At 33.1% G+C, this 14,413-nt stretch overlaps 1 protein-coding gene across 7 annotated transcripts; it reads left to right on the forward strand.

Annotated features, from left to right (window-relative positions):
- The first annotated feature begins 56 nt into the window (after positions 1-56).
- On the forward strand, positions 57-14,105 carry LOC130894572 (WD repeat domain phosphoinositide-interacting protein 2-like). Of its 7 annotated transcripts, none has more exons than XM_057801465.1 (8): positions 67-506; positions 2,473-2,718; positions 7,303-7,501; positions 7,563-7,834; positions 7,893-8,042; positions 9,536-9,714; positions 11,190-11,252; positions 12,638-14,105. In XM_057801465.1, exons 1-8 carry the CDS (start codon positions 436-438, stop codon positions 12,745-12,747), a joined length of 1,290 nt encoding a protein of 429 aa, XP_057657448.1. In that variant the 5' UTR covers positions 67-435; the 3' UTR covers positions 12,748-14,105. The 7 variants fall into 7 exon arrangements, with proteins under 7 accessions (XP_057657451.1, XP_057657448.1, XP_057657449.1 ...); XM_057801466.1 differs by having other exon boundaries at positions 83-506; positions 11,190-11,246; XM_057801468.1 differs by lacking the exon at positions 11,190-11,252 and having other exon boundaries at positions 57-506.
- The last annotated feature ends 308 nt before the right edge of the window (positions 14,106-14,413 follow it).

Here is a 14,413-nt window from a genome sequence, read left to right on the forward strand (position 1 = left end):
ATAATCTTTCGATTCTTTAAATCGGGAATGGGAATAAAACCATAGAACTCTACGTTAGGTTATGTCGTAAAATATTTGACATATTACAGGTTGTATTTAGACGTAAAGCACAAATAAAAATTATTCTTTGTATACGAATAATCAATTTTCCCATATTTTTCACACATCACAATTTCCCAATAATATTTTGATTGATATTTTTTTATTAAGTCGTATTAATTATTTAAGGCATGCGCTTTATGATCATTACATCAGCTGTTCAATACAACAGTATGGTAGTTGTTTGTGTATAGTAATTGCAAGGTCAGTCTTTGTGCTACTATATATACTTGTTTCAAAACAAAAATTAAGCTTTTTTCGTGTATAAATTCAAGTACTAATTTTTTAAACATAATAACGTGATTAAATCGAAAGTGATATCCCCATTTTGGACTCATGAATAGCACAAGTTCTTCAGACTCAAATGGACCCAAATCATTTTCTGTAAACTTTAACCAGGATGCCTCGTAAGTATATAAATAATTTACGTTGTTTATACTAATTATGCAGTAAGATAATTGAATCAACGTCAAAATATTATTTTGTGTTTTTGCGTAAACATAGGTGCGTCATTTTGTAGTTTAAAAAAAAACATTATTTTTACGAGAAAGAGAATGTAATTTGCATGACCTTTATTACAAATTTAGATATAAAATGTTCACGGGATTATGTGACCGTGAATAAAAATTCAATATTAAGAAATAGGTACATCAAAATTTGCTTTCAATGAGGTTTTTCAATTGACTTTAAAAATACTATAGATTTTTAATTATATTCCACGTATTTAAATAAATTAAAGCCTAAAGATAATTGATAAAACTAAATTATCATTGTGGGGTGATTTGAAAACAAAGCAAATGTGTATCTGCAAAGATATTAAGTATGTGTTTGTTGATAATAATATTTATATTACTTTTATACTCGTATAGTCTAACAAACTAAAAATGAAATTAATCAGCTTATTGGTATATTATTAAAATCATTCAAATTCAAACACATGTTATTATAGTGAGTTATAAACAACCAGAAACAGGTACTGCTTTGTTTATGATTTATTGGTACTTCAAAAAAATGGTAGAATTTCGTTAACAAAATTTATCATTAAAATGAAACATTTCAAGCACCATTAGGCAAAAAATAATCACGTTTTTGACTATAATTTCAATTAATTTATCTGTTTAAATGAAGATAATTATTTTTTTATTTCCTGGCTTATAATCTTGTTTATGTTTGGAAAAATGTTTTATAGATAATAAAAATTATGGATTAAGAGTCTAAGTGGCATTATTAAATGTCTTAAAATAAGAGACAATTTAAATGATATTTTTCGAGGTTATGTTATGGTAAGTGATCGATTTCTAGGATTTTTGAAAGAAATATAATTGAAAATTTTTACATGCAACTCCAAATATCATAAAAATCATATTTAAAATGTAGCAATCAATTAGTCCAAGAAAAATTCGTTCGTTGGTCTTAATGGTGAGGTTAGGTTGCAAAAACCAAGGAACTATCAGTTGGGAATTGTGTATTAATCGCAAGTCTTCATAGTCCTAACAAAAGTAACTGTACCATTGCTTCCTAATTGAAAATACCTCCATGTACCGTGAAAGAAAAACTCCCACCAGGAGCTAAGGCGATAGAAAACGTTAAGGGCGGCTTCGAAAAACCACAACCACTGAATATAAACGTGTTCTATTGATCAATGAACGTGATAGAAGAATCACTGGGCCAGATCAATGAATCTAGAAATTGAGGACTTCTACAGTGAAAAGGAAATTGAAGGGTGGAAATGGAGAGACCTATTTTAAGATGCCAAAACAAAATGAAGGCCAAAGGACGCTTGAAGAGTTGAAGACAGTTTTATGAATCATAGATTCTGATTGTTTGTGCGCATATGTAAGGAGAAACGTATGTCAGTTCCATGTGTAATAACGACTGTAAAACATGGCGAGTGCTCGGTACCTCCAACACACGTGATTTGAACTCATCAACCGCTTCTTAAGGTGTAGAAAAACGTTGACCTTCCAATGCAGATTGGTTCGGTGGTTCAACTAACGCCATCGCTACTGTTTCCATATTTTCGTTAGTTGTTACAGATACCGATCGTCCAGGACGCGGCGCGTCGGCAACAGAGCCCGTTTTTAAGAATTTCCGGTACGTCCTCCACACTGTTGAACGATTTGGCCATGGAAATTGTTGAAATTCTCGACATACTCGACACAATTATCTGACGATTCAGTATTCTTGACAGCGTTGCCGGACTTATGATGATTTCTGCATTTGTTATAAAAATATAAACATCCAGTTCGATGATTCATAATCAAATAGCACTCAATACGTTCTGAGTACGTCCACCATTAAAAATATCACATCAGTGTTGCCATATCTCAAAACTAGTCTGTAATATCATTGTTTATATAATTTAAATTCTAGATCGTTACAAGTTGGATGCAGGAATGGGTATCGGTTGTACGAGTTGAGCTCGGTTGATTCCCTAGAACTCGTTTATAGCAATGGAGCTGAGGATAGTAATTTAGTTGAAAGACTCTTCTGCAGCAGTCTAGTTGCAGTCGTTTCTCTAACATCTCCAAGAAAATTGAAAGTGTGCCATTTCAAGAAAGGAACCGAAATTTGTAATTATTCCTATTCCAACACAATTTTATCCGTTAAACTTAATAGGTTAGTAACACTTTCGGATCCAGATAAGACCCAGCTCAATCCCCATGGAAATTGGGTTTCGGCCAATGTTTATGAAACTGATGCGATGATAGTTTGAGGCAAGCTGATTGAGAGTCTCAATGGGTACAAAACCTTACCAACTCGTCGAAACTACCCTTCCTGGGAGGAAGGGAATTGGTTTTTGGTCAATTCCTCAGAGACTTGGCACAATGATAGATCAAGACGCAGATTTTCCACACAAGTGAACCTTACAGTTAGTGTGTATCAATTAGGATTAGCTTCGGCATACGTCCAAGACAAAAAAAAAAATAACAAGAGATGAAGAAGACCGTTTTCAATTTGACCAAAGACTATTTGAACTAAGATTGATATGTGACACACACCATTCAAGATTTTCAAGGGGGACAAAACATCAGCTGTGGATAGCTTATGCACCACAAGCAGAAGATGTAGATGTCGAAGATGAACGGATATCAAGTTAGTACTATATACATATAGAGCCAGGGCAAAAACTGTTGGAGTTTGTACTCACGTCACTCGTCATCAAATCAACTTGAATTATCCTTCTTAATTACATAGAAAACGCATGAATGCTTGAAACTGTTCAATCTTGCCTTGAGTGGCCGGGAATATTCAATCTTTCCTTAGTTTACTGGATTGTTCAATCTTGCCTTAAGTGGTTTTAGGCTGTTCAATCTTGCCTTGAGTGGTTTTAGACTGTTCAATCTTTCCTTGAGTGGTTTTAGACTGTTCAATCTTGCCTTAAGTGGTTTTAGACTGTTCAATCTTGCCTTGAGTGGTTTTAGGCTGTTAAATCTTGCCTTGAGTGGTTTTAGACTGTTCAATCTTTCCTTGAGTGGTTTTAGACTGTTCAATCTTGCCTTGAGTGGTTTTAGACTGTTCAATCTTGCCTTGAGTGGTTTTAGGCTGTTAAATCTTGCCTTGAGTGGTTTTAGACTGTTCAATCTTGCCTTGAGTGGTTTTAGACTGTCCAACCTTGCCTTAAGTCGTTTTAGACTGTTCAATCTTGCCTTAAGTGGTTTTAGACTGTTCAATCTTGCCTTGAGTGGTTTTACACTGTTCAATCTTGCCTTGAGTCGTTTTAGACTGTTCAACTTTTGCCTTGAGTGGTTTTACACTGTTCAATCTTGCCTTGAGTGGTTTTAGACTGTTCAATCTTGCCTTAAGTCGTTTTAGACTGTTCAATCTTGCCTTGAGTCGTTTTAGACTGTTCAACTTTTGCCTTGAGTGGTTTTACACTGTTCAATCTTGCCTTAAGTCGCTTTAGACTGTTCAATCTTGCCTTGAGTGGTTTTAGACTGTTCAATCTTGCCTTGAGTGTCTGGGACTGTTCAATCTTACCTTGAGTGGTTTTAGACTGTCCAACCTTGCCTTAAGTGGTTTTACACTGTTCAATCTTGCCTTGAGTGGTTTTACACTGTTCAATCTTGCCTTGAGTGGTTTTAGACTGTTCAATCTTGCCTTGAGTGGTTTTAGACTGTTCAATCTTGCCTTAAGTGGTTTTAGACTGTTCAATCTTGCCTTGAGTGTCTGGGACTGTTCAATCTTGCCTTAAGTCGTTTTAGACTGTTCAATCTTGCCTTGAGTGTCTGGGACTGTTCAATCTTGCCTTAAGTCGTTTTAGACTGTTCAATCTTGCCTTGAGTGGCCGAGAATATTCAATCTTTTCTTAGTTTACTGGATTGTTCAATCTTGCCTTAAGTGGTTTTAGGCCGCAATTTTGCCTTGAGTGTCTGGGACTGTTCAATCTTGCCTTAAGTGGTTTTAGACTGTTCAATCTTGCCTTAAGTGGTTTTAGACTGTTCAATCTTGCCTTGAGTGGTTTTAGACTGTTCAATCTTGCCTTGAGTGGTTTTAGACTGTTCAATCTTGCCTTGAGTGGTTTTAGACTGTTCAATCTTGCCTTAAGTCGTTTTAGACTGTTCAATCTTGCCTTAAGTCGTTTTAGACTGTTCAATCTTGCCTTAAGTGGTTTTAGACTGTTCAATCTTGCCTTGAGTGGTTTTACACTGTTCAATCTTGCCTTGAGTCGTTTTAGACTGTTCAACTTTTGCCTTGAGTGGTTTTACACTGTTCAATCTTGCCTTGAGTGGTTTTAGACTGTTCAATCTTGCCTTAAGTCGTTTTAGACTGTTCAATCTTGCCTTGAGTCGTTTTAGACTGTTCAACTTTTGCCTTGAGTGGTTTTACACTGTTCAATCTTGCCTTAAGTCGCTTTAGACTGTTCAATCTTGCCTTGAGTGGTTTTAGACTGTTCAATCTTGCCTTGAGTGTCTGGGACTGTTCAATCTTACCTTGAGTGGTTTTAGACTGTCCAATCTTGCCTTAAGTGGTTTTACACTGTTCAATCTTGCCTTGAGTGGTTTTACACTGTTCAATCTTGCCTTGAGTGGTTTTAGACTGTTCAATCTTGCCTTGAGTGGTTTTAGACTGTTCAATCTTGCCTTAAGTGGTTTTAGACTGTTCAATCTTGCCTTGAGTGTCTGGGACTGTTCAATCTTGCCTTAAGTCGTTTTAGACTGTTCAATCTTGCCTTGAGTGGCCGAGAATATTCAATCTTTTCTTAGTTTACTGGATTGTTCAATCTTGCCTTAAGTGGTTTTAGGCCGCAATTTTGCCTTGAGTGTCTGGGACTGTTCAATCTTGCCTTAAGTGGTTTTAGACTGTTCAATCTTGCCTTAAGTGGTTTTAGACTGTTCAATCTTGCCTTGAGTGGTTTTAGACTGTTCAATCTTGCCTTAAGTCGTTTTAGACTGTTCAATCTTGCCTTAAGTCGTTTTAGACTGTTCAATCTTGCCTTGAGTGGTTTTAGACTGTTCAATCTTGCCTTGAGTGGTTTTAGACTGTTCAATCTTGCCTTGAGTGGTTTTAGACTGTTCAATCTTGCCTTGAGTGGTTTTAGACTGTTCAATCTTGCCTTGAGTGGTTTTAGACTGTTCAATCTTGCCTTAAGTCGTTTTAGACTGTTCAATCTTGCCTTAAGTCGTTTTAGACTGTTCAATCTTGCCTTGAGTGGTTTTACACTGTTCAATCTTGCCTTGAGTCGTTTTAGACTGTTCAACTTTTGCCTTGAGTGGTTTTACACTGTTCAATCTTGCCTTGAGTGGTTTTAGACTGTTCAATCTTGCCTTGAGTCGTTTTAGACTGTTCAACTTTTGCCTTGAGTGGTTTTACACTGTTCAATCTTGCCTTAAGTCGCTTTAGACTGTTCAATCTTGCCTTGAGTGGTTTTAGACTGTTCAATCTTGCCTTGAGTGTCTGGGACTGTTCAATCTTACCTTGAGTGGTTTTAGACTGTCCAATCTTGCCTTAAGTGGTTTTACACTGTTCAATCTTGCCTTGAGTGGTTTTACACTGTTCAATCTTGCCTTGAGTGGCCGAGAATATTCAATCTTTTCTTAGTTTACTGGATTGTTCAATCTTGCCTTAAGTGGTTTTAGGCCGCAATTTTGCCTTGAGTGTCTGGGACTGTTCAATCTTGCCTTAAGTGGTTTTAGACTGTTCAATCTTGCCTTAAGTGGTTTTAGACTGTTCAATCTTGCCTTGAGTGGTTTTAGACTGTTCAATCTTGCCTTAAGTCGTTTTAGACTGTTCAATCTTGCCTTAAGTCGTTTTAGACTGTTCAATCTTGCCTTGAGTGGTTTTAGACTGTTCAATCTTGCCTTGAGTGGTTTTAGACTGTTCAATCTTGCCTTGAGTGGTTTTAGACTGTTCAATCTTGCCTTAAGTCGTTTTAGACTGTTCAATCTTGCCTTAAGTCGTTTTAGACTGTTCAATCTTGCCTTAAGTCGTTTTAGACTGTTCAATCTTGCCTTGAGTGGTTTTAGACTGTTCAATCTTGCCTTGAGTGGTTTTACACTGTTCAATCTTGCCTTGAGTGGTTTTAGACTGTTCAATCTTGCCTTGAGTGGTTTTAGACTGTTCAATCTTGCCTTAAGTCGTTTTAGACTGTTCAATCTTGCCTTAAGTGGTTTTAGATTGTTCAATCTTGCCTTGAGTGGTTTTACACTGTTCAATCTTGCCTTGAGTCGTTTTAGACTGTTCAACTTTTGCCTTGAGTGGTTTTACACTGTTCAATCTTGCCTTGAGTGGTTTTAGACTGTTCAATCTTGCCTTAAGTCGTTTTAGACTGTTCAATCTTGCCTTGAGTCGTATTAGACTGTTCAACTTTTGCCTTGAGTGGTTTTACACTGTTCAATCTTGCCTTAAGTCGTTTTAGACTGTTCAATCTTGCCTTGAGTGGTTTTAGACTGTTCAATCTTGCCTTGAGTGTCTGGGACTGTTCAATCTTACCTTGAGTGGTTTTAGACTGTCCAATCTTGCCTTGAGTGGTTTTAGACTGTTCAATCTTTCCTTAAGTGGTTTTAGACTGTTCAATCCTACCTTAATCGATTGATGAATGTTTATGAAGTTACTTATGCAACTTATCTATCCCATTGACGACCGAGCGAGACTCATGAGATTGCTTTGAACTGTCATTGTGCATTAAAAATTGGCAGAAGCCCAATTTCCATGGGGATTGAGGTGTGTCTTTTTGAATTTCACTGTAATTTTGTGTTATAGATCTCGTTTGATCGTTTGTCTAGAAGAAAGTTTGTATATACATGACATTAGAAATATGGGGGTGTTGCACACAATCAGAGATACGCCGCCGAACCCATCGGGTTTGTGTGCGTTGAGTATTAACCACGAAAATTGTTACGTCGCTTATCCAGGTTCGTCGAGTATCGGGGAAGTACAAGTTTTCGATGCGGTTAATTTGGTAATTTGATTATTCCGATTTCGCTTTGGGGGATTATTACAGGGTTTGTTGTTATTTTTAGCATGCGAAAACTATGATACACGCTCACGATAGTACCCTAGCAGCTCTGTCGTTCAGTTCTAGCGGTACTCGCATAGCTACGGCTTCGGAAAAAGGAACGGTGATTAGAGTTTTTTCTGTAGTCGATGCTAGTAAATTGTACGAGTTCAGGAGAGGTATGAAACGCTGTGTTGCCATATCGTGTTTGGCGTTTAGCCTGTGCGGACAATTTTTAAGTTGTAGCAGCAATACGGAAACGGTTCACATATTCAAATTGGAAGATCCGCATAATAGGTAACATCGGAATCGGCGAAAATTGTTTTTTTGTTGATTTTTTTTTTATCGATTTCAGTCCGAGAAGGAGCGTCGAGGAGAGTAGTTGGATGGGTTATTTAACTAATTACCTTCCGACTCAAGTTACGGATGTTTTTACCCAAGGTAGAGCTTTCGCTACGGCTTACTTACCGTTTTGTGGGGTCAAAAATGCGATTGCTATTGCAACGTAAGTAAATTTACGTATAAATATAATAAAAATAGTGAAATTTTCAAAATCATATTCCTACTAATCCTCGTATACCATTTTGGAATTTTGAAAATTATGTTTTTACTGACCCTCGTATAATATTTATTATAAACCGTGAGCCAAATGTACAACATATCGAATTATTATTAAATTGGTTCAATAAAAAATAGTGAAATTTTCAAAATCATATTCCTACTAACCCTCGTATACCATTTTGGAATTTTGAAAATTATGTTTTTACTGACCCTCGTATAATATTTATTATAAACCGTGAGCCAAATGTACAACATATCGAATTATTATTAAATTGGTTCAATAAAAAATAGTGAAATTTTCAAAATCATATTCCTACTAACCCTCGTATACCATTTTGGAATTTTGAAAATTATGTTTTTACTGACCCTCGTATAATATTTATTATAAACCGTGAGCCAAATGTACAACATATCGAATTATTATTAAATTGGTTCAATAAAAAATAGTGAAATTTTCAAAATCATATTCCTACTAACCCTCGTATACCATTTTGGAATTTTGAAAATTATGTTTTTACTGACCCTCGTATAATATTTATTATAAACCGTGAGCCAAATGTACAACATATCGAATTATAATTAAATTGGTTCAATAAGAAATAGTGAAATTTTGAAAATTGTGATTTTGTCGACCCTCGTATAACATTTGTTATACTCAGGGAGCCAAATTTGGAACGCCCCGATTGATTATTGAATTGGTTTAATAAGAAAGTGAAATTTTGAAAATTATTTCCTTCTAACCTTCGTAACCATTTTGAAACTGCGTTCATAAGAGAATACATAAATACTATTATTATTATTTATATAGGGTGAACCAGTTTCATGGATAACGTCATCACTATTTTTTTTTAAATATAACGCCCTAAATACTAGATTTTTTATTAAAAGTTATTAAATAAAAAAAATATTATTGAAAATCCCCAAAATAAATCGATTTTTAATTTCAATTCAGTATTTTATTTTTAAATTATCTAATCTACAGGGTGATCTAGCTTGGTGGTAACGTCATCTCGATTTTTGTTTCAATGAAACGCCTTTTTTTCCAATTTCTATTGTTGAACTGATTACAAAAATGTTTCATCAAATTAATACAGGGTGGATAATAATTCAAAAACATTTTTTATTGAAAATTATTACGTACACAATAAAAAAATTTTAGAAATTTCCCAATTATATCAATTTTGAATTTTAATTTAGTGTTTTTTTTTATTAAATATATAGATTATATATTTTTATTATAAAACAATATACAGGGCGAACCACTATCGTGTGTCGATGTAATAGTTATCGTTTTTAATGGAACATCCCATTTTTTTTTTCAATTTCTGAATTTTTGGCTCAACATCATCGTCAGATTAATCCTTTTGTCTTATTATTTCCTTCTTCACTCATTTTCCATTTTATTCTTTCCATTTTAAATCGATTTTTTTCACTTAGTATTCAACATCAGCTTCGATTGTTAGTGGCAACCGAATCCGGAGTACTCTATATATACAATATCGATCCTAACGAACCAGGAGATGCTGTTTTATATAAAGAACATCGTCTAGATGCAGTACCAGAAAATTTTGATAAAACCGATAAAGGTAGAAGCTCGTCCCCTCAAAATATCGAAGGTAAATATCCAATTATTTTATTATCATAATAACAATTTTTTTTTGCGGTAATACCGAATTTTCAATAGATTTATTCAAGTCTTGCAATATTAAAAAGGCATTTCAATTAATCTGAAGGATGTTTATAGATCCTTCGGGTTTAATTGGGAACGATGCCTACAAGTTTTCCTGGTCGAATCCCTTCCCGAATAGTAATTTTTTTGTTTGTTTATTGCATGTGTGTAGCTCCAATTACCCCTACTTGTTAGATAGCTGGTAAATATTTTGGTATTTGTTTTTCGTTGTTTTGTTTGTACTTGAAACATTTTTGAAGTCAAATTGTAGGAATTTTTCCCAATATTTTTGACATAAAATTGAATCTGGCACCATAGTATACGATTAAATAGGTACAACTATTCATTTAACCCTGGTATCTTTCCGGAATAGGTTTTTTAGGTTATGTTTGTATCAACTGCGCATGTATTTTAAATTATTTCTCTAAAAAATTATGATATTATGATGAATTGTTATTACTTTTTAATATTATTATAAAAAAAACTTTGTTTTTCTGGATAACAAGACATAAATTACAATAAATTCGAATTCAAAAAATTTTATTACTGAAACTTCCGTGTCAAATATCTATTTCCAACTTTCCCTGATATAGAATTGAATTTGGCAACGTAACATATGGTTAAATTAATAAAATAGTGCTTAGTCGATTTGTACTTTTAAGGTTATGTTTGTGACGTCACAAAATATTAATAACATCTAAAACATAACCTCATAATGTGAAACTTTTCCTTATGTCATAAACCTAACCTTGAAATCCGAAATTTTTCCGTATATGATGAAACATTTAGATCACGTAATGACGTCGAAAAAATAACCTCAAAACGCGATACTTTTCCGTTCGTATTCAATTATTCAGACCACGCTGTGATATCAAAAACATAACCTCAAAACCCGAAATTTCTGGTCTGTATTGATTTATTTAGACGTGACGTTTTGTTATTAATTTTTTGCGTTTTTCAAAAAAAATTCATATAACGATGAAATTGATCTTAGAAAAATTTAATTAAGAAATTCTAGTTGTCAAATACTAATTTCCAACAATACCTGATATAAAATTTTACGTGGCACATAGCATGTTGTTAAATCGATACAAATAATCAACTAATCTAGAAGTAATGATTAATTCCGTATTTTTAGGTTATGTTTACGACATGACCGCGTGTATTTAATTCATTTTTTTTTACATTCAAATAATTTTTGATAAAAATATCTAAAAAAGATGTCTAAAACGTAATGTATATTCCTACAATTTGACCCGAACCCGTATAGTGTTTTGTGTTTGGTAAATTTAAAAATTCAGATTCGCATAAAATTTATTTAAAAGCTTATCGAATCACTCCCCTATTAATACAAAACTACCCCAACTAACCCACCGTAGTATTACCTAAATCCTTGATATGATTTTCTTTGTTCTGCGCAAGGCATACTAGGTAGCTACGCCGGCATCGTCAAAGGCAATCCACCCGGCCAAATGTCAGGTACTGGTCAGTATAAAATTCAACTAACTTATTTTCTATTCATTAACTCGAAAATTTTTTTTCTCTATTTATCGTTTATTTAAGAATCATCCCTTTAATCTAACATTCGAATTCATATCTTCGTATCGAAAAACAATAAATACTAGACAGACTGTTTACACTATTACTCGCAATTACACTGTAACGCGCGTTCCAGAAACTGTTCTATTTATACTGTGTTATCGAAATGTGCGTTAGACAGTGTAATTGTAAGTGTTGGTGTAAACAATGTTAAGGAAAAAACGAGTAAGTAACGTTAGTTTGACGGTACTTGACATTAAGTACGTTATATCGGTGGTTAATCATCCTTATCAAAAAGTGTACGCCAAACTGTCCCATGTAGTAGTAGATTAAAGTATAATTAAATTTTTACCATAATAATACGCATGTCTTAATTGTTCGTGATAATAAGTACGGTATGTAGTACACTATACCGTTCTATGTAGTGGCGTTTATCGATGAACAGTGTAAAAGAATTGTACTCTGTTTTTAAACTAGGAATTGGCTATTCTGCATCAACTTGACATACGACATGTACAACCGGTCTCCATTTTGTTATTTTACTCGTGGTTTGTTATTCTTTAAAAAAAAATGTAGTTGTCGTGTGGGAACTTTTTTAATGATATAATTCGTTTTTTTTTTACAATAATTCTCATAGTTTGAAAGTAAAGTTGTTTATATTTGAATATACGCACGTGTATAGCTTTTTTCTTCTAAAATAGTGTTGTGATACTTTACGAATTATTTTCGAATTGGAGGCTTTGATACAACAAAAAATATATATTAGGATACTTCTCGTAAAATTTAAAATTTAGGTAGCAATAAATTATTGAAAAATTTAAATTTTTTGTCGTACATATGATCTAGACCTTATTTACATAGTGGTCCCCATAATAAAAGTAAAACTAATGATTTGAAAACTAAAAATTGAGGAAATTATGTTAATAGACAATTTATGAAAAAGAAAACGTTCATGTTTCATAGAATATTTTATTTCAAAATGTATTTTGGGATATTGATTGAAACTCTTGGAAATTTCATCTTTGTGCATTTATTTTTCTAAAGTCCTTCAGTGCCGGTTGCCCATGGTTTTGATATGAAAGAGACTTACGAGAACATGAAGTTCCTTCTTGATAAAAGTAAATACAGTGAACATTACAGCCTCAGTAAAGTATCGATTAGGACAAAAATTTATAAATTATGCATTAAACGAATCAAAAGTCTGGTAAATTGGATATTTCCATAACTAATTTTCCATTTTACCTCGTGTTGCATAATACTACTTATTTATTAATTAAAATTAATTAGATGTAAGTAAATTGATGAAATTTTGACGTTGTTTGTGTTAGTAGAATCTGACAAGTTACGAGAAATGGCTGCAGCAGCGGAATCTCCACCAAAGGGAGCTTTCCAGTTTTCCGATGATCAAGAATACCCCCCTTTAACGCAAATTTCCGACTGAGATAGACTACAAGGTTACCAACAAATCGATCTGTTGCAATTGTCTGCCAAAGAGAGATTGCAACTTACCTGCATCTCGATTTTAGTCATACATCTTGTCGTTTGTCTGCTTGAAGATATTATTCTATTTACAATCGATTTTTTTATATAATAACTTTTCTCCCATATTTCATAGACATATCATCCCCAGGAAATTTATTTAACAAAATTCGTTTTTTTTTTTGTAAAAAAAAACAATCATATCAAAGCTTATTTGACATATGGATGTTTTAGGAACATTAGGAATTATATATAAAAAGAAAATGACTCAAAAATAAAATTGAATGTTATTTTTTTAAACTTATATAAACCCAAAAAAGGCTGAAAAATTTAAAAAAAATGCTAAATGTGGCTTTCCTATATATAAAGTTGGACGCCATTAATCTCTTTTTATGGAACGAATTTTTTATCGTATAGAAAAATTTTTGTAAAATCATTTTTTTCATAACAAAAATGTGATATATTCGAAAAGGTGGTTCAGGTTATCCTGTCATTTCCCATACATAACCTATAAAGTGACTGTCAACTGTCAGAATAAAATAGAGTTGCCTAATCAAAATTTTCGAAAAGATCGTTCAGGGTATCCTCTTATTTTCCATACATAACCTATAAAATGACTGTCAACTGTCACAATCAAAACAAATTTTTCGAAAAGGTGGTTCAGGTTGGTTATCCTCTTATTTCCCATACATAACCTATAAAGTGACTGTCAGCTGTCAGAATAGAACAGCGTTGCCGAATCAAAATTATCGAAAAGGTCGTTCAGGTTATCCTCTTATTTCCCATACATAACCTATAAAGTGACTGTCAGAATCAAGTAGCGTTGTCAAATCAAACATTTACATCGTTCGAATTGGTTTCTTGGTAAAATTGAAATTTTTCATACTTTATTCAGTTTGTGAACCACTTTTTTTCTCGATTTTACAAATTTACTCAGAAAAAAATGGGTACTAAAAAAATTAATTAGTTAATTTTAACTTTTTTAATTCGGTATAAAGTTGATTTAATATCAAAATTAATTGTCGTTACACGTTATTGGGTGCTATAAAAACAAAATTACTTACAATTCGAATCAAATATTGAAAAAAAAATTTATACGAAGTGGTGACCGAAAGTATGTTTGTTTATTGTTGTAATGTTACTTGAAAATATAATTTGTAATGACATTAAAGTAAATAATAATCTCCATGGTTGGATAAATGTTTTTCTTTGGATAAACTCTTACTTTTTAATGCACGCTGTATATAATTCTTTAGGTCATATTGTACTTTTCTTTTGGTAAGTTATTTGTATCGAAACAAATATAAGTTGTAAGTAAATGTTTTGTTTTATTCCATTTTTTTGTAGTTTTCTTAGAAATGGAAATATAAGAACAGAATTGAGTAAATTTTCGTGAAATATTGGAAAAATGTGTTTTTGAAGGGCAAAATGGAAAGAATTCAAGGGAAAGTGTGGAACGAAGAGTAGGTAGAATTAGCTAAAAATAGTAATGAAAAGGTTAAATTTAAATAATGGAACAGGAACAAAATTGAAACGGATAAGCAAAATTAATGGAGAAAGAAGAGAAACATGAATAAAATTTAAACGAATTAACAAAAGTAATTAAGAAAGAAGATACAAAAACAAAA

The sequence above is a fragment of the Diorhabda carinulata genome, chromosome 5 (assembly GCF_026250575.1).
Source record: "Diorhabda carinulata isolate Delta chromosome 5, icDioCari1.1, whole genome shotgun sequence".
Taxonomy (NCBI): Eukaryota; Metazoa; Arthropoda; class Insecta; order Coleoptera; family Chrysomelidae; genus Diorhabda; species Diorhabda carinulata.

What these genes read in the sequence shown, in the direction of transcription:
- LOC130894572 (XM_057801465.1), top strand. Translation starts at nt 436, where the DNA reads ATGAATAGCACAAGTTCTTCAGACTCAAATGGACCCAAATCATTTTCT. An exon ending in TTATCCGTTAAACTTAATAG is followed by an intron (nt 2,719 to 7,302) that starts GTTAGTAACACT and finishes TTTGTGTTATAG; the next exon opens with ATCTCGTTTGATCGTTTGTC. An exon ending in AATGCGATTGCTATTGCAAC is followed by an intron (nt 8,043 to 9,535) that starts GTAAGTAAATTT and finishes TTTTTCACTTAG; the next exon opens with TATTCAACATCAGCTTCGAT.